The sequence below is a fragment of the Opisthocomus hoazin genome, chromosome W, assembly GCF_030867145.1.
Source record: "Opisthocomus hoazin isolate bOpiHoa1 chromosome W, bOpiHoa1.hap1, whole genome shotgun sequence".
Lineage (NCBI taxonomy): Eukaryota > Metazoa > Chordata > Aves > Opisthocomiformes > Opisthocomidae > Opisthocomus > Opisthocomus hoazin.
The window spans coordinates 41261699-41280840 of NC_134453.1; the positions used below are offsets into that span (position 1 = coordinate 41261699).

At 39.9% G+C, this 19142-nt stretch overlaps 1 protein-coding gene across 3 annotated transcripts in view; it reads left to right on the plus strand.

Annotated features, from left to right (window-relative positions):
- Positions 1–19142, plus strand: part of LOC104337743 (Golgi phosphoprotein 3) — a 115373-nt gene that overhangs the window by 11525 nt on the left and 84706 nt on the right. For all 3 annotated transcript variants that reach the window (XM_075446560.1, XM_075446562.1, XM_075446561.1), the window contains exon 2: positions 14407–14538. In XM_075446560.1, the coding sequence (XP_075302675.1) occupies positions 14407–14538 (132 nt within the window). The remainder of the gene's footprint in view (positions 1–14406; positions 14539–19142) is intronic.

Below are 19142 nucleotides of genomic sequence, written 5' to 3' on the forward strand. Positions count from 1 at the left end.
CTGCCTCATGGTGGTCTTCGCCATGGGCTGCAGGGGAATTTCTGCTCTGGCACCTGGAGCACCTCCTCCCTCTCCTTCTTCACTGACCTTGGTGTCTGCAGGGTTGTTTCTCTCACATAGTCTCACTCCTTTTTTTTCCTTTTCTTAAATATGTTATCCCAGAGGTGCTACCACCATTGCTGATTGGCTCAGCCTTGGCAAGCAGTGGGTCCGTCTTGTAGCGGGCTGGCATTGGCTCTGTCGGACGTGCGGGAAGTTTCTGGCATCTTCTCATAGAAGCCACTCCTGTAGCTCCCTCCCTGCTACCAAAACCTTGCTATGGAAACCCAATATATCGCTTTCAGTAGTCAACAGCAGTTGCTGTTTCTTATTTATTCTTAAATGCAATGGCAGGTTAATCAAATACCTGATAAGTTTCTTGTCAACAATATTGCACTTAGTAGAATGTGTATGATTGCTTACCTAAAGTATTTCTAGTGTTTTGCTGTCAGAACACTTCAGAGATTTTCCTCGCTTCTGTTTATAACTAGACTACAATTTATGTTCCAGTAAAATGGCTAATGATTTAAATTGCATCAAAAGAGGAAATCAAGAGGGACTGCAGTCAGCCATCAAAGTCCCCACATTATAGTATTCCAATAATAAACATTTATGCGCTCTGACTTGCTTTTGTTTTTAAACTATTTACTAATTTTCAAAAGTTCTGTATGTCAGGATGTATCATTAGATGTTCCTGCAACCTTCTGGGTTGAGAAGGTCATGGTGTACTTGAAAGGTAAGATGGGCAGCAAAGAGCTAGCTAGATATATGTTGGCATAGACCCTTAATCTTGTATGAAGAGTTTATTTTAATTGCAAATTAAATATCCAGACTTTAAGTTTGAATATTTTTCCCTTTGACGTGTGAGAAAATCCAAAGTATTCCTCTAGCAGGTATCTTACTTGAATATTTGGAATATTCACAAATTCTGGGCATGTTGTTTTTATTTTTCTTTTATTATTTTTTAGGGATGACTGTTAAGAGGAATGAATGTCCCCTTAAATTATTTTGTCTTCAGAAAAGCGTTTTTATTTTTTGCAATTATGTGGATAGAAAGAACTGTATTTCTTTTACTGGATCTGAAATACCTTTGTACCCATTTAAGAGCTACCTGAAAAATTAATCTCTCAGTCTGGGTTATTTTATTTATTCACACAAACACACACGTGTGTGCACTTGCCTGCCTTCTATGAATGCATTCCTGTCAGGTGAAGCTGGGTCATGTCTTTCACCAAATATGTTTTAAAACAGATTGGTCCAGAGAAGAAGTGAAATTTAAAATCCGTCAGATGGTAGGTGTGAGAACAATTCTATAAGAAAAATGGTGGGTTTGTCTTTTTATAATCTTCTAGATAATAATAAATTTTATTGAATATTATTGCTGTCAAAACAAAAAATAAATTTTGCATTTCAGGGATGCTTGTTGTCTCAGAACCTAAACATGAGAAAAAAACTTTGAATGTGTTCTCATCTTACTGTCATTCTTGTATTCTAGAATTGTGGACACTTTGGTTCTTCTCTCTTGTCTTATAGGTCCATAGAAGAGGGAAGGGATTGAAACTATTAATGAAGAATTGTTTAAGCAAGACCCCAGCCCTGAACATAATATTTTCAGCTGAGTATGAACAGGTTGGGGTAAGACCACACAGTTCCTTGTCAAAGGAAAATGATTTGGGTCTTGCCAGAGAATACTGCCACAGGAGCTGAATTTGGGTTTATGTTTTAATCTGTCTGACATTGTGCAGTACTGTAGTGTCTGAGAGTATAAGATTTTCTTAGAGGTAATAAATCTATAATTATTAGACTTATTGATTAATATAGGTGTATTGAATGTATATTGGAAAGTAACAGAGAATCTCTAGGTCATTAAAGCATATACATAATTTGACCATGTCAGCTTTTCTTGTTTGAGATGTTTTCACTGTCAGTTGCAGCTTCTGTGCTGTGGTTACGCTCATCTTCAAGTAGATAAAATTACAATAACCTGCATTGGAAAGAAAAGAACAGATCTTTTTGATCCCCTGAAGGTGAAAATGGATCAATTCATATAATAAGATACCTGTGGTGAGAGCAGCCTAATTTTACCTTGAGGATTCAAATAATTTTGGACGTTCCAACCTGTCTTCGATGACTGTCACAATGAAGCTTTTCCTTTTTCTCCTCTTCCATCATTATTTTCTATTGTTTGCATTTTCCCCCAACTTCTTATGAGTATGTTTAGTTATGCTGGTAAAAAGACTTTAAATTGGTTCTCACTGGAGTTTAAGGTGCTTTATATGTTTACAGTCTCTTTAAGGTTACTTGAATAGCTGAATCGGAGCTTTATAGAAATCTATACAAGGACCTAGTTAAGGAGGAACAAATGCTGGTTGGCTGTACAACGGGATCTAAGGGCTTTAAATTATTAGAATAAATATACAGTTAGTTCTCCTAGTATTGACCAGTTTTCTGTTTCTCATTGAGAACTTGGAAAGGTTTGTGAGTTATTTTTTGTTTTGTTTTTTTATTTTGTGTTCATTTTTATAAGACCTATTTGCTTATTTTTATGTTGAGAAGCTTCTTGCTGGAAGAATAAACTTAGGTAAACTTTTTAAGAGTGTGCAATATTTCTAATATAAGAATTTCCTGCTCTGTAAAAGGATGTGGTTGAAGTTTTTAGGATTGACTTGAAAAGTCAATATCAGATTTGTTGGACAAAGACTTTATAAAATATGCTCAATATTAAATTAAGCATATATAGCATCAATCTTGCTGACTTCCACACCCTTCAAGAGATTCAGAAATTGTATTAGTTATTCCTTGTAGAATGATGATGTTCCTAAGTAAAATACTAGCTTGTGTTTTTCTTATCTAAAGAATCCATAAACTTATTACAGTAACTCAGTTATTGACTTTGATCTGCCTGAGATATCTGCTTATAGTTACATTATCACAAAGAAGAGATTTACTTACCTGCAACAACAGCAGGCAATTTTTCTTTCTTTCTAATCAGCAATTTTACTTTCAACTAAAAGGATAGGAACCACAGAATCATGTAAAGGTGTCAGAAGCTGACGTTCACTTATTCTTCTTTGTCCTCTCCTACCCCTGTCTGCTGGCATCTCCATTTAATTCTATGACTTGACGTGAATATCCAAGAGGATGTAGTGTTTCTGTTGTAGAAGAATACTGATCATATATGAATTTAGAATTCATAAAATTAAGCTTTTGGGTCAACAGAAAGGTTTGAAATTCTATGCTAAAACATAGTCTATAATAAACCAGGTACTTTCGTTATCCTGTATATATATGTACTGCTTGTGTTTTGTATTTTATCTCTTTGGATTTGGGTACAGTTTTAATGAGATATGTTGTAGAAGTTCTTCAGGTGATTCCAGCTGCTTTAAAAAAATCAAAATAATATCAGTAATTGTAGAGAGACTACGTAAAGGAAAAAGTATATTAGAAGGTTCTCATCTTTTGGGGGAATATGATAGCCCTATGCTCCTTGGTCTACTAGTACTCTTCATTAAAATCAAAATACTTAAAAAACAGTGTTTGTCATCAACAATCATAGCTGTGAAGCAGATTAAAGTTGTGAAGTTGCTTGCAACAGATTCTTATGTTGGAAATAGGATACAAGGGGAAGGAAACAGCCATCTTGGACGTGAAAACTGTGGTGGATCAAAATTCCTATTAACTTTTAAACTGTTGCAATGCACCTGGACAGCGTATGCTGTTATTCCTTTCCCCTCTGCCCTCCCCAGCTGTCTTTCTGTAGATCCAAAAATTGCTACTTCAGGCAGGAACTCCTTGACTAAAAAAGCGAGAGTTCTGTTGCAATTATGATCAAGTCCATTATGAAATACAACTCACCACAGCCCATATTTTGAGATTGTCTCTGCCTGTCTTTGCAGTAGGTTTCAAATGGGTGATATGATTTTGGATTATTATGTTCTGTCTGTGCTTTGTGCTGGCTAACAATAGGGTAGTAGACACCTCTGAAAGAACTTGTTATTGCTTTAGAGAATCAGAAAGGGATGCTATTGCCGTCCTGTCGTATTTAAATAATATAGCTTTAACTTTATGATTAGGGTAATCATTGCTGAGGTCCAAAATGGGGAGCTCAAGGTAGTGATGAATATAGTGCATGATAACTTAAGCATTATGTCCTTTGTGTTTTCTGAGGAGTCTGTGCTCATGAATGGCTTCAGTATAGGTAGACCAATAATTTTTTTTTTTGCTCTAACTGAATAGCTCTAGCCATAACTATTCAGGTTGTGAAAACTGTTCAGATTTTGAAATAAGTTTGTCCACTGAAGTGTGGGTTATCACTGAAGGGGATGCTCTTGTCTTTTGCTATCTGTCCCAACCATGTTCCTTTTCCATGCTGCCTCTGCAATATGTTCATCTTCTCAGTAAATTGGGTGAAGAGACTAGCTTTCAGACAGGCCACGTCCTCATCTAGCTGACTACACAAATGCTACTGCGGCATCAAGAGAGATGGCAGAAATGTTCTGTGATGGGGTGAAAAAATAAATACTTTGTCTTCAGCAGCAGTTCATGCTTTGCTGGACCGCATTCTCAGGTTTAGCCCTTAAATGGCTGAAAATGAGGACATGGGCGTACCTGCTCAAGTTACATGGTTTTGTGCAAGGTTAAAATGAGATGCTGTGACATTGATTTGAAAGGTCAGTAAAACTGAAATGAGTCTCTTGAAGGAAGAATAGCTGAAGTGGTGTGCAGAAAGTAGTGGTTCAAAAGAGATGCTTATGCTGGGAAAGTAATTAAACACTGGGATGTCATTTTGTCCTCAGTTTCTTTTCCTGCCTTTTTCCCCCTGGTGTTTCTCTCTGCCACTTTAAGTACCTCTAAGAAAAGATACTTGAATTTATGTATATTCAAAACATGAGTCTTTCTCATAACTACTCAAAGCAAGCATTCAGGTATTCTCGCTTCATGACACATGCTGTGTAAATTTTAGAAGTAAACAGGCTCTTTGCCAATTGTGCTATGCAACATGAAAATCAGTCTCACATATAATTTATACTAGCAGACTACTCAATTTGCTTTGCCTAATCCTACAAATGACCTAAACTGACTTTCAAAGTTCTTCCAAGTTCCATATTTGCTTTAGTTAGTCCAACTCAGGCTATACATCTGTTGAAAACTATTTCTTCTCATTCTCATCTTAAAAGTAGAGCTGAACCTTGTATGTTTTACAGGTCTCCAAGTTGTATTTTTTTTTTATGCTGACATGTAAATTTTGTGAGGGTGATTAACGAGACCTGAAGATAATTGCCCTCAGTAACTTCCCATGATGTCAGTAAGCACAGAATATTTTCCAGTATGTTTGTCATCTGTGATTTCTGAGAACATACCATAAAAATAGTCTGCCACATATCAGAAAGAACAGATGACAAGGAAGAAACCATTGTTTGGGAAAGCTAGATAGTTGTTTATGTATAAACAATAGTTTTATGTCTCAGAGCTTTTATATTGCTACTATTGACACGGTATTTGAGTGCCATCCATGCCGAAGTAATAAAAGTAATAGAAAACTCCAGCAGAGTTCAGGAAGTCTAGTTTTTCTATCTTTCAGCATCCAGGTAGAGCTGGCTGAAATTTTTCCTGTGAAATATTCTTCTAATGGAAAACAGGCTACCTGTAAATTCAGAATTTACTGTTTGCTAAAGTGAAAGCTTTCTCTAACCTAGATTGTGCCTCCTAGCAGAGAAACCCTGAAATTAGGGGTTTCATGTCTTCTTGATAGACTTAGATATATTGCCTCAGAGCTAGGACTTTCAGACTCCTCAGGAGCTGTAATTGTTCTCTGTCTTGGCTTTCTGTTACTTTCCAGGTTGGCAAGCTTCCCTTCTGATGGGGCTACCATAGCTAAAAAGGGTTTTATTTCTGCTGTCTCTAAATGAAGTTTCAGAAATTGCATTCTGTACTAAATTTTGAGGTCTTTTTGTTTGTGTCTTTCATAAAAGAAAAATTTGGAATTTCCTGAGAAAAGGAATTCAGGGTTTTGGGTAACTCTGGTGATGTTTCTCCTTCAGAAGATTCCCCTTTGTTTTCTTCATTTCAGTTTGGTTACAATAGATCTTTTGTTTTGATTTTGAGGATGCTAGGTGACGATTTAAGGAGTACTATTAAGTTTGAATATAAAATGAAAAGGCATTTAGAAAGAGAAGTTAAGACTGGGCAGTGTTACATGCATTATCCCAGAGAAGCTCTGCTGTTATGGTTCTTCATAAATGTAAATTGAGTCTCAGTCAGGGCCAAGACTGTGACCTAACGCTGACATCTAATACTGAATATGAGTCTGTGTGGATCTGAGGATGGGCCTGAGGGGCCTGTTGTTGCTAAAATAAATATTTTATTTTATGGTGAGCAGGCTATTGTAACCCTCAGTTATATTCACAGACTATTACATGGCTTTATGATGCTTTTTTAAAAGACTTATAAAGCTGCCTTAAAAAGGGCAAGTGCAGGGTCCTGCACCTGGGGAGGAACAACCCCATGCACCAGTACAGGCTTGGGGCGGACCTGCTGGAGAGCAGCTCTGTGGAGAGGGACCTGGGTATGCTGGTGGACGACAGGTTGACCATGAGCCAGCAGTGTGCCCTGGCTGCCAAGAAAGCTAATGGGATCCTGGGATGCATTAGGAGGAGTGTGGCCAGCAGGTCGAGGGAGGTTCTCCTCCTCCTCTGCTCTGCCCTAGTGAGGCCCCACCTGGGGTACTGTGTCCAGTTCTGGGCTCCCCAGTTCAAGAAAGATGAGGAACTACTGGAGAGAGTCCAGTGGAGTGTGGCAGCACGCCACAATAAGTTACGGCAGTCACAAAGCAAGCCAAAGCAAGCAGAAGCAGCAGCACTTTAATGGTTAATCATAACATTTTTGTATCCCCTTGTCCCCCACCCCCAGAGTCTCATTGGTGAGGGTCTTTTGGCATGTAGCTCCTTTGTTCTTCTGATTGGTCATCATGCGTCCGTTCACTCGACCTTCACGCTTATCAAAGAGTTGGATTTTCTCATCCTGTTTCTTTGTTCCTTTCCTCCTGTTTTTCAACCACAGGTGCACAAAATAATTAGCTCATAGATATGGCTCTAATCCATCAAGATCGTCAAGGCCGCCCACGGCCCAGTTGATTCCCACAGCAGCGGAGGGCTACAAAGATGATGAGGGGACTGGAGCATCTCTTCTACAAGGAAAGGCTGAGGGAGCTGGGCTTGTTTAGCCTCAAGAAGAGAAGGCTGAGAGGGGATCTTGTAAATGCCTATAAATATCTTAAGGGTGGGTGTCAAGAGGATGGGGCCAGACACTTTTCAGTGGTACCCAGCGACAGGACAAGGGGCACAAACTGAAGCATAGGCAGTTCCAGGTGAACATGAGGAAGAACTTCTTCCCTCTGAGGGTGATGGAGCACTGGAACAGGCTGCTCAGGGAGGTTGTGGATTCTCCTTCTCTGGAGATATTCAAGACCCACCTGGACAAGGTCCTGTGCAGCCTGCTGTAGGTGACCCTGCTTTGGCAGGAGGGTTGGACTAGATGACCCACAGAGGTCCCTTCCAACCCCTAACATTCTGTGATTCTGTGATTTCTATTTGCCATTGCTCTGTGGTCTGCAAAGTAGTCTATAATAGCTTGAGACTCACTGGATTAGATGAGAGAATGCTTGGCAGCCACAGTCTATGTTGTGCTGTAGAAGATTCTGTAAACAGGTGACCTTAACCAAGTAAGTGAAACACAGTTTGTTTTTTTTTATTACCATGTGTGTATCTTGAAGCCTCAGGGTTGGAACTCTGCAAGTGCTTCTTTTCTTTTCTTTTGAATCAGAGATTTTCACAGATTTTTTCACTCTTGCCCACACTTTTCTAGTCTGCGTCACATATAGTAGAACTGCTACTCTACTATTAGGAGTTAACTGAAAATTAGAGAATGTATATTTCTGTAGTGGGAAGAGATTTTTAGTAACTTATGGGTAAAACAAAGAAAGTATTCTGAAGTAAAACATTACACAGTCTCATATAAGTATTTGTCCTAATTTTTGTGAAGGATTTTTTTTAAACCTTCACTCTGTAATCCATTAAAGAGGCTTTCTCAGTCAGTATTTTGAGCTATGTAATGTCTATAAATGTGAAATGGTGTCTGCAATTTAATTGTAATATTTGCACTGCTACTGCTGGGTGGCTTTAATTTGCACTTGGAATAGAGAAAATACCAAACTTTTTTTTTTAATAGAACTAGCTCGACAATTGCCTGGAAGCTGAGTAGAACAATGTAAGAGGTAACTGAATGACTGCTCCATGAAGGTTGGCTGTTTTATGCTTAAGTGAAATGATTTTGAAGTTTTGTGCAAGTTCTTAAAGCAGCATCAGTTTTCTAGAAATTGCTAACACACTTGGCACTGATGTTTGCCAAATATCTTCAGGCAGTCTGGTCATGTTAGAATCTTCTCATTCTGATTGTTTACATACTTAGTAAATTATAGTGGTCATTACTACAGTGCCTTTTGGGATCAGATATGGAGAAAGTGTTGTCTTATCTGTCTTTTAAAAAACAATTTTACAAATAATCTTTGATTTATTAAATCTCTTGAGTAACTTATAGATTTTAAATATCCAGAAATTTAAATTTTGAATGTCTTGAAAAATTGGAAATCAATGTGTTCTGTAGAAGTGTACTTTAATACTTCTGCAATAGCTCTTATTCTGTAATACTTAGTACTGAGTGCTTCAACAAAATATTTGAATAGCCACCAAATTCAGAATGCTATAGTGTTGTCAGAGCTAACGTGTATGTGGTTTTTTCTATATATAGTTTGCACACCTTGCTATGGCTTTGTTATAGCATAAACAGATGATCCCACTAGGTTTTTCACAGCCAGGGTGATAATGTTTGAGCTGTTGAACAACGTTAGTTTTTTGTCTATGCAGGAGTTCTCATAATTTCTAGCAATACTTGTAAACCCTTTTTTGCAAGTCCTAGGACCCTATTCCATTTTAAGTATAGCTTTGTGAAGTTTGAGAGTCAGGGATCTTCGAGGCAAACTGGAAAAGGACGTTGTTACGGAATAATGTAAGTTAAAGTTTTAAGGGATGTTTGTAGGTGTTATGGGTTTGAGTAGCAAGGTTTTGGTAGCGGGGGGGGGCTATAGGGGTGGCTTCTGTGAGAAGCTTCCCCCATATCTGATAAAGCCAGTGCCAGCTGGCTCTAAGATGGACCCGCTGCTGCCCAAGGCCAAGCCCATCAGCGATGGTGGTAGCGCCTCTGGGATAACATATTTAAGAAGGGAGGGGTGGGGGGAAGGTGTTTTAAGATCTGGTTTTATTTCTCACTATCCTACTCTGATTTGATTGGTGATGAATTAAACTCCCTTTTCTCCCCAAGTTCAGTCTGTTTTGTCCGTGACAGTAATTGATGAGGGATCTCTCCCTGTCCTTATCCCGACCCTCGAGCCTTTCATCATATTTTCTCTCCCCTGTCCAGCTGAGGAGGGGGAGCGATAGAGCGGTTTTGGTGGGCACCTGGCATTTATCCAGGCCAAACCAAAGCAGTAGGGCATTTCCATTCAGGGTCTCTTCCCTGTCCCTTCCTTTCCTGCGGGCTATGTGTATGAACTCTGCCTCCTGTTGCACTCTGCATGTCAGCATCTGTAGGAGACTGGGTCCTAGTATATGTTTACACTGTTTTGTGTGCAGATCTGAGCTGGGGTATTCCTATAGTAAGTAGGAAGAAGCTACAAGAGCTTGTGCTTTGTTCAGCAAAACTAGACCCAGCGTATCGGTAAGGCTTACTTGCTTGTGCATATGCTAATATAATCATGTGGCTATCTGGAAAGATCAGTTTAATGGATTGAAAAATGTTCAGGATGATGCTGACTGTTATATCTTTTTCCTCACTGTTTAATAGCAGTATAATATCTGTATATTGAAATATGATGTTCCTTCTCTTGTGGATCACCTGCAAACTCTGGGGAAAGAAAACCACTAAAAAATCCAAAACAGAATGTGAAGGCAGTATATGTTCTACGACTTTAATGTCATCTAGCCCACTAGACCAATGAGTTCCATTTATGAAGACCATAATCTTTTTGAGCTGACTTTCAGGATCACTTGATTAAAAACTGTTAGATGGTTGTGCAGTCTCTGTCCTTGGAGATTTTCAGGACTTGCCTGGATAGAACCTTGAGCAACTTGATTTGACTTCATAGCTGAACCTGCTTTGAGCAAGAGGTTGGACTAGAGATTTCCTGTGGTCCCTTCCAACCTGAATTATCCTATGATCCTATATCTCTCTGCAGCCCACAGCCTGAGACCATCTATGTTGAATAACTGCTGGAGCCAGAGGAGTTTACATCTGATAATTGCTGCCGGGACTGGTGTAGTTAATGTCACTTCATTGAAAAATACTCACTTCAAAAATAAATTCAGTTTTCATTAATAAACAAGGGGAAAAAATTTCTAGTGCTTGAATTGTTTGCGTAATAATATAACACTTTTTGTGAATAGAAAGAAATGTATATTTATCATGCCACAGCTGTAAGTTTGTCCAATAGATTTTTAGTTTGCATATGTGTTGTCTGTTTTCAGAAATTGTTTTTAGGTAAAGAGGCTATTTGATTAAAAATACTAGAATGTAGGAGTCATCTTTTTTTTTTTTGTTTGGGTTTTTTTTTGGTTTGTGTTTAGGATTTTTTTGTGTGGTTTGTTTTTGGTTTGTTTTGGGTTTTTTTTTGTCAAGCAAATACTGCACATTATCTTGCATGGTTTTTGGAAAAGAAATGTCTGGTGCCAGCCAAAATTTTAATTTAAAGAATGGCTGACTTTTGAGAGTAGCTAATGCTCACAAAGTATAAACTCTGAGTATAAAGCTGATTAGATAACATCTCAAATGCCTTTTCAACCTTGTATTTAGGGCCTTTAAAATAAATGTCTGTGACATATTTCAGTAATTACTTTCTAGAGATTCAGAGCTTTTGTAGAATTTTCAGAAGTATTGGTCATCTATATAATACAGCTCTTGAAAATAGCTAAGTGCTAACTGGAAACAAATACTATCATGTTTCTAGAAATGTATATTTAATGGCATGCATTAATGACTGGTTTGTGTGTTTAGCAGACTTGAGATGTATGCGTCTGATATCTCTATACATTGGCAGCTTTTATTTATGAATAGAATAAAATTGTATTGCTCTTGATTTAAGCTAGTCTTTGTTTACTGGTTAGGATAAATTTTATGAAAGGGAGCGTTCTCTTTTTTTTTTTTTTTTTCTTCTTGTTTCCTGTACTTTTCTCTAAAGAATCACAAAGTGGATGTTTTCAGATATGCATCACTAGAGGAGTTTTGGAAGGTCTGTCTGGATCATACCAAGTATTTCTGCAGTCATTTCTCAAAAGACAAATTGTCGTGGTTTAACCCCAGCCAGCAGCTAGGACCATGCAGCTGCTCACTCACTCCTTTCTTTCCCCCCCCCAGTGGGATGGGGAGAAGAAAGGACAAAAGTAAAACTCATGAGTTGAGATAAAGACAGTTTAATAAGACAACAAAGGAAGGAATAATACCAATAAAGAATATGCAAAACAAGTGATACACAACACAATTTTTCTCACTGCCCAACGACTGATTGCACAGCCTGTCCCCGAGCAGCAATCACGGAACCCGTGGGTCCCTGCCTCCCAGCCAACCCCCATTAATATACTGATTATGATGTCTATGGTATGGAATATTTCCATTGGCCAGCTTGGGTTAGCTGCCTGGCTATGCTCCCTCCCAGCTCTTGTACACCTGCTCATTATCCGGACATGGGAAACTGAAAAAAGGTCCTTGACTTCCTAGCAACAACTAAAAAAATCAGTGTATTATCAACATTCTTTTCCTAAATCCAAAACACAGCAGCTACTGGGAAGAAAATGAACTCTATCCCAGTCGAAACCAGGACACTAGAACTTGGAAACTAGAGGAGTTTTTGAAGGTCTTTCTGGATCATACTGTTGTCCCAAAAATCGGGGTTCATTTACCCGGTGTGCAATATGCCAATATACACACAGCAGAGGTATTGCATATTTGCGCAGATATGAGTGTCTGTCCCAAGACAGCACACCTCATTCACAAATCGACAGCCATTTATATGCTTAACATTGCCATATTCATCTTCCTAATACATATGCATTGTTATTCTATTAAATGATTAGCTAAAGTCTCTTTGCCCAGCATGTAAATTAGTAGGCATGCTCAGTTTCTTCATCTTTTGCGTCTGGGGTATAATTGGGGTAGGTGAGTCGGTGGTCGTGATCTCCCCCTGCCAGAATTACCTTTCCCCGGGTTACCTGTTTCTTTTGGCAATCTCAGCAGCTTTTCATAGCTTGCTAGCTATTCTTATGATTCATCACTCTCTGGTTCTACTTTGGACAGGTACATCCTTCTTGTGAAACAATAACTCATTATTCAAAATCCTGTTTCTTAGTTTCTCTAAACCTAGTATAGTTAATTTTAAACTTTTAACCGTAATAGGGATAGGGCTTTATTAATTTCAGTTATCATTTCACATTTTGATTACCCTTTTTATTCTTTAATATAACAATACCAAGTGTTTCCGCAGTCATTTCTCAAAAGAGAAATAATTTCTCAGAATTATTATTTTTGTCTTAGATACTGTTTTTGCGTGTTGTTTAGTATTTAACTGTTGGCTACTCTGTAATTAAAATAGAATCCTTTTTAGAAGAATTTTTTTTTGGGGTCATAATTTTTGAGCAATGGAGGACCAAAGTCAATACACGTATTTCTAGATGTTGATTCAATGTATTGGGTCAAATATTCTGTTCTGCCATTTAAGCAGACAGCTGTCAATGTAGAAATATAGATGAAAAAGCATGGTAGATGTGGTGTGGTTCATAGAATAAATGTGGCTTGCAGTTTTGCAGTCTGTATAAGAACAACTGTATTGGGTTTGCGTGGCAAGGTTTTGGTAGCAGGGGGGCTACAGGGGTGGCTTCTGTGGGAAGATGCCAGAAGCTTCCCCTATGTCCACTAGAGCCAATGCCAGCCATCTCCAAGATGGACACGCCGCTGGCCAAGGCCAAGCCAATCAGTGATGGTGGTAGCGCCTCAGGGATACCATATTTAAGAAGGGGAAAAACCTGCTGCTCCACACTGGAACAGGTTTGCTGGCAGGACTTGTGACCTTGTAGGGGGCCCACACTGGAGCAGTCTGTTCCTGAAGGACTGCACCCCATGGGAAGGACCCATGCTGGAGCAGTTCATGGAGGATTGTCTCCCATGGCAGGGCCCCCACTCTGGAGCAGGGGAAGAGTGTGAGGAGTGGCAGAAACAACATGTGATGAACTGACCGAAACCCCCATTCCCCGTCCCCCTGCACCACTGGGGGGGGTGGGGGGGGTGGGGGGTGTGGGGTGTGTGTGGGGGGGGTGGTAGAGAACTCAGGAGTTAAGTTAACCCCGGGAAGAAGGGGAGGGATGGAAGGAAGGTATTTTTAAGATTTAGTTTTTATGTCTCGTTAGCCTACTCTGATTTGATTGGTAATAAATTAAATTTTTTTTTTTTCACAAGCTGAGTCTGTTTTGTCCATGACAGGAATTGCTGAGTGATCTCCCTGTCCTTATCTTGACCCATGAGCCTTTCGTTATATTTTCTTTCCCTCTGTCCAACTGAGGAGGGGAGTGATAGAGCAGCTTGGTGGGCACCTGGCATCCAACCAGGGTCAGCCCACCACAACAACATGCATCAAGTTTTAGAAATATATGTTTTCAAAGCATTTAAATGACTAAATAGTAGCTGTTACAAATATTTGCTTGAAAACTTTTGTCTTTTGGTTTACTATATTCAAGCTGAAAAATCTATTCTGTGGTTTGTGCTGATTGCCACATTTGTATTTGGACTTTTAATTTCCAGTATACTCCATATTTTATGTAGTATCAATTTTTCAGGTTATTATTACTTCATTGGTTCCATATTGTTTATGGATGTAAAAATCATGTTAATATTTCTCAGGAAACTCAAATAAGTCTGTGTGATGTTGGTAATACTAAATGCTTGATGTCTTAAAAATGTAATAATTTTTTTTTTTACTACATTTAAACTACACTTTATATTTCGCAGTTCTTGATATCTTGCTGTATTATTTTGTATCACTTTCCTGAAGTTTCTCTGCTCTTCAAAGAGCAGAGACTAAGTGTCAAAACTAATAGGGAATGAGTCTGTTTTCTCTTTCATGTTTTCAATACAGGAATGGTAGTTGACTAGTGATGCTAATTCAAAAGCATATGAGGGCCTGAGAACTGCTTAGAGAACGCAGTAAGTCTGTTTTTCTATTTGCTTTCAAGGTGGATATGGAAATATCTTACTGTCTTTCATTCTTCACAGGGTTACACATCATTCTGGAATGATTGCATCTCCTCAGGATTGCGTGGCTGTATGTTAATCGAATTGGCACTGCGTGGGCGTCTTCAGTTAGAGGCTTGTGGAATGAGACGCAAAAGTCTATTAACAAGAAAGGTAAGTGGAGGAAAATGGTCGCGTTTACTTTTGTGTCATGCTCCAGGCAACACAGTAGCTATAAATTACAACTGGTTGTAAGGAAAAGACTTTTTTTTTCTTTATATGGGGACAGGGATTCTAAGTAGTGACCTAAGTTAGATGCAGAGAGTTATTACCTAAAGAGTTTAAATGGTGAGCTGAAGTAAAATCTTCTCTACTTGTTCTCTGTTCCTGTTTGTTCTCTTGATGTGTTCCTGCTGCTGTTGAGAACCTTGCACAAACAGTTGGCAGTGGCTCTGGACAGGGTGCAGTGGCAGCAGTTGCTGCTGAGAGCCAGTAGCACCAATTGTAATCTGCTGAAGGAACTGGATTTTGCAATGTTGGTGATATGTGGGCTGGGGCTGAAAGGGATGGCTGACTGACAGCCTGCCAAATGTATCCTGCAAGTGATCAGTTTAATTCTGGTGTACACAGTGTTGCAGTTAGTGCTTGCAATGCGTGGGAAGGAAATGATCCTTGTACCTTGGGCCCTTGAGAACACAAAACTGTACCTAGTTTAAGCATGTGACCGGTGTGTTAAATTTGTTATACTCACTGACCTTTAAGATGGGCAAATTTTTAAGGTTCTTTATTGAATTAGGCTGAAGATTTGAGGTGCCTTAATTTATTACTTTTGCCACTGGATTTTTTTCCTTAGTACAAAATGTGCAAAGTCACACTGAAGAATTTTTACTTCATCAGCATTAGAGGATACTTGTAAAATAAGTTTATTGAAAACATGGTCAAATATTGTCTATCCATCACAAATAAATTCTCTTTTATGACACTGTCGTGGTTTAACCCGGCAGCTGGCAACTTAGCACTAGACAGCTGTCACACCCCAATAATGAGAATGATTAAATGCCCCACTCCATTCGCCGATCCCCTCGACTGGATTAGGGTGAAACAACACCAGAGATCCTGTATCACTTTACAATGTTTATTCATGATTATAATAAATAAGCTTATTGTGGCACGATTATGACAAGCAAATTACTGAGGCACAATTATGATAAGCAAACTACAGTGGTACGATTATGATAAACCTTGCTTTTATAGTTTCAAAGGAGAAGGAAAAGAGCACAGGGGAGACAGAAAAGCTAGAGAGGAAAAGAGGAAGTCCTGGGTCCTGCATCGATCCGGCCAGCAGAGGGGGGGGTCCAGGTCCTGAGGGGCGCCTCCCGACCTGTCGGTGGTCCTTCTTTTAAACGCTTTATTTCCTGCCCCTAGGCTGACTTGTCTGCTTTCAATGCTGATTAGATGACCTGCACAGTTTGAGCTTCTAGAGTCTTTCAGAAATGGGCCTGGGGGATGTAAATGAGTCGGTGGTCTCTTGGTGGTCTCCCTCCCTCCTTGTCAGCTTCTTGCTCAACTGGTTAGCCACACCCTGTGTCTGTGGTCTTATCTCCAGGCTGCATGACAAGGAAGTTGTTTCCAAAGGAGTGCTGCCCCAGCTTAGCAGAGCCCCCTCCCTCAGTTAACAACTGCATTGATATGGTAACAGCTGTGTTCTTTTGGACAAGATGTTTGAGACATCTGCTGTCTGGACTCTCACAACAGCCACTGGCTCAACCCTCCCCTTCCCCCCAGCAGGATGGGGAGGAGAAATGGACAAAAGGGAAAACTTGTGGGTTGAGATAAAGGCACAATAAGGCAACAAAGTAAATACTAATACCACTACTACTACTACTAATAATAATAATGAATATGCAAAACAAGCTATACACAATACAGTTTTTCTCACTGCTCAATGACCAATTGGGTAGCCAGTCCCCGAGCAGCAATCGCAGAACCCACAGGTTTCCCAGAACTCACGAATTTTGTGGATTTTGCCAATCTCTTGAATTTTGTATAAATCGACAAACTCACAGAAGAAGACCGAACTCATGAAAAAGTTCAAAATCCCAGAAAAGAGAGGATTCGAACTCAAGGAAATGAGAATTCCTGCCCCCTGGCCAACCCCCATTCATAAACTGAGCATGATGTCTTTGGTATGGAATATTTCCATCGACCACCTTGGGCTATCTGCCTGGCTATGCTCCCTCCCAGCTCCTGCATACCTACTCATTAGCTGAATACAAGAAACTGGAAAAAAGTCCTTGATTTCATAGCAACAACTGAAAACTTCAGTGTTATCAACATTCTTCTCCCTCTAAAGCGAAAATACAGCAGCTACTGGGAGGAAAATGAACTCTATCACAGCCAAAACCAGGACAGGCACATTTTCCTGTCAATATTATCCCTTGCTAAATGCTTCATTTAAGCATTTTCAGCATTTATTAGTTTGCACAATTTTTTTTTTCCCTCCAAAACTTTTGGCCTTATCGGCATTCAGGAATGTTCTTTAGCAGTTATTTTCTTTCTACGCAAAACTTGTCAGCTCTACCTAACTGAAATTTTAACTGTGTCTTTTTAGGAAAGTGGATGTCCCCGTTTAGAGCAGGGCAGCAGTAAACTGAGTGGCAGATGCTCTCTATTAACCCCCACTCCCCCACCAGAGGAAGGGAAAAGGAGGAAAAGGGAGAGAGACTTGCAAATTGAATATAATAACAGCTTTACTAATAGCACTAATAAGACTCATAATATTAATAGTAAGAGGAATAATGCAAAATATACAAAACCGATACTGAGTTTTCCGGAGTTGGGTGCTGGGGCGCTGGCGTCCAGGCAACACTAGGGAAGTCCTGGACTGGCCTTCGCATTAGACAGGAACTGGACTCAGGAATGCGTGGATTGGAATCTGGATCAGGATAGCAGGCAGAACAACGAGCAGGGTCCTCTTCAGAAGCTGGCCATGAACACAGAGAGCGAGACCCTCGCGATCCATCAGCTTTAAACGGAGTATGATGTGCATGGCATGGAATACCTCGCTGGTCAATATCAGGTGACGTGTTCTGTTTGCCCCTCCCTGCAAGTACAACCTTTTACGACTCCTCAGTTGCAGGACCTAAGAGGTCTATCATTGGCCTTGACTGCTATAGTAATAATTAAACAGGGGCCTTTTTCTGCATTCCTTTCCTACCATTAGCTCAGTGTAACTGTAAACATTAGGTGTTATCAGCTTTGGAGCAGACACTATCTGTAAAATATGCAGCCAGCTTCAGAAAAATGCAGTTACTTAGAAGACCTTAGCTGTAAGGAAGATTCACTAAAAGAGAATCGGTTCTGCTTTTAACCAAAACCAGGACATTCCACCCCTTATTCCATACCATTTACGTCATGCTCAAATCACTGTTGTGTGTTGAAATATATATACACATATATACATATATACATATGTATCATTAGGTTATGATTCATCTTTTTTACACAAAAAGTTCACTGAGTTCATTAGTTTATAACTATGGGTATTCGTCTGTTACAGCAGTCTTTCTGGGCAGGAGAGATGGTATGTACTTTGGTGTGGTTCGTGTCCAAGGATTGCAGGTTAGAGATGTCAATCTCGAGGAAGTTACTGGATGTCATTTGATGAAGCTAGCTCAGGTTTCACCACCTCTGTGTTAACCTGGAAGACACTTACTGAATACTGTTAGTATTATGTAGCAATTAACATCGTACTGTTCTAAATTGAGTATTCTCACCAAGAATCGGATCTCCTTCAGGTACGCATCGGACTTCACCCTTTCCTGATCCTTCAACATCACCCACCAAGTACATCCAGGCCCTTGAGCAAAAATAATCCCACAAATGGGTTTGCCTTTGCCCAAAGCAGGAATAACCCAGACAGTTTTCCCCAACATGTTCCTTTCATGCACCACAGGGACTTAATCCCCTTTTACTGTATGTAAAAGATCTGAGTGAGCAGGGCCAGCTCGATTGGTTGATCCCCTGGTGTTAACTAACCAGGTGGCTTGTGCCAAATGCTTACCCCAGTTTTTGAAAGTTCCACCTCCCATTGCTTTCAGGGTAGTTTTTAACAATCCATTGTATCATTTGATCTTCCCAGAGGCTGGTGCATGACAGGGGATGTGATATACCCACTCAATGCCATGTTCTTTGGGCCAGTAGAATATGAGGATTTTTTAAAATGAGTGTCATTGTCTGACTCAATTCTTTCGGGAGTACCGTGTCACCACAGAACTTGCTTTTCAAGGCCCAGGATAGTGTTCTGGGCAGTTGCATGAGGCACAGGATAGGTTTCCAGCCATCCGGTGGTTGCCTCCACTATGGTAAGTGCATAGCGTTTACCCTGGCGGGTTTGAGGGAGTGTGATATAGTCAATTTGCCAGGCCTCCCCATATTTGTATTTCAACCACTGCCCCCCATACCACAAAGTCTTTAACCGTTTGGCTTGTTTGATTGCGGCGCATGTTTCACAATCGTGGATAACCTGTGCAATAATGTCCATGGTTAAATTCACCCCTCGGTCACGAGCCCATCTGTATGTTGCATCTCTTCCTTGATGACCTGAAGCATCATGGGCCCACCAAGCTAGAAACAGTTCACCTTTGTGTTGCCAGTCCAAATCCACCTCAGCCACTTTAATCTTGGCAGCCCGATCCGCCTGCTGATTGTTTTGTTGTTCTTCAGTGGACTGACTCTTAGGGACATGAGCATCCACATGACGTACTTTCACAGGCATG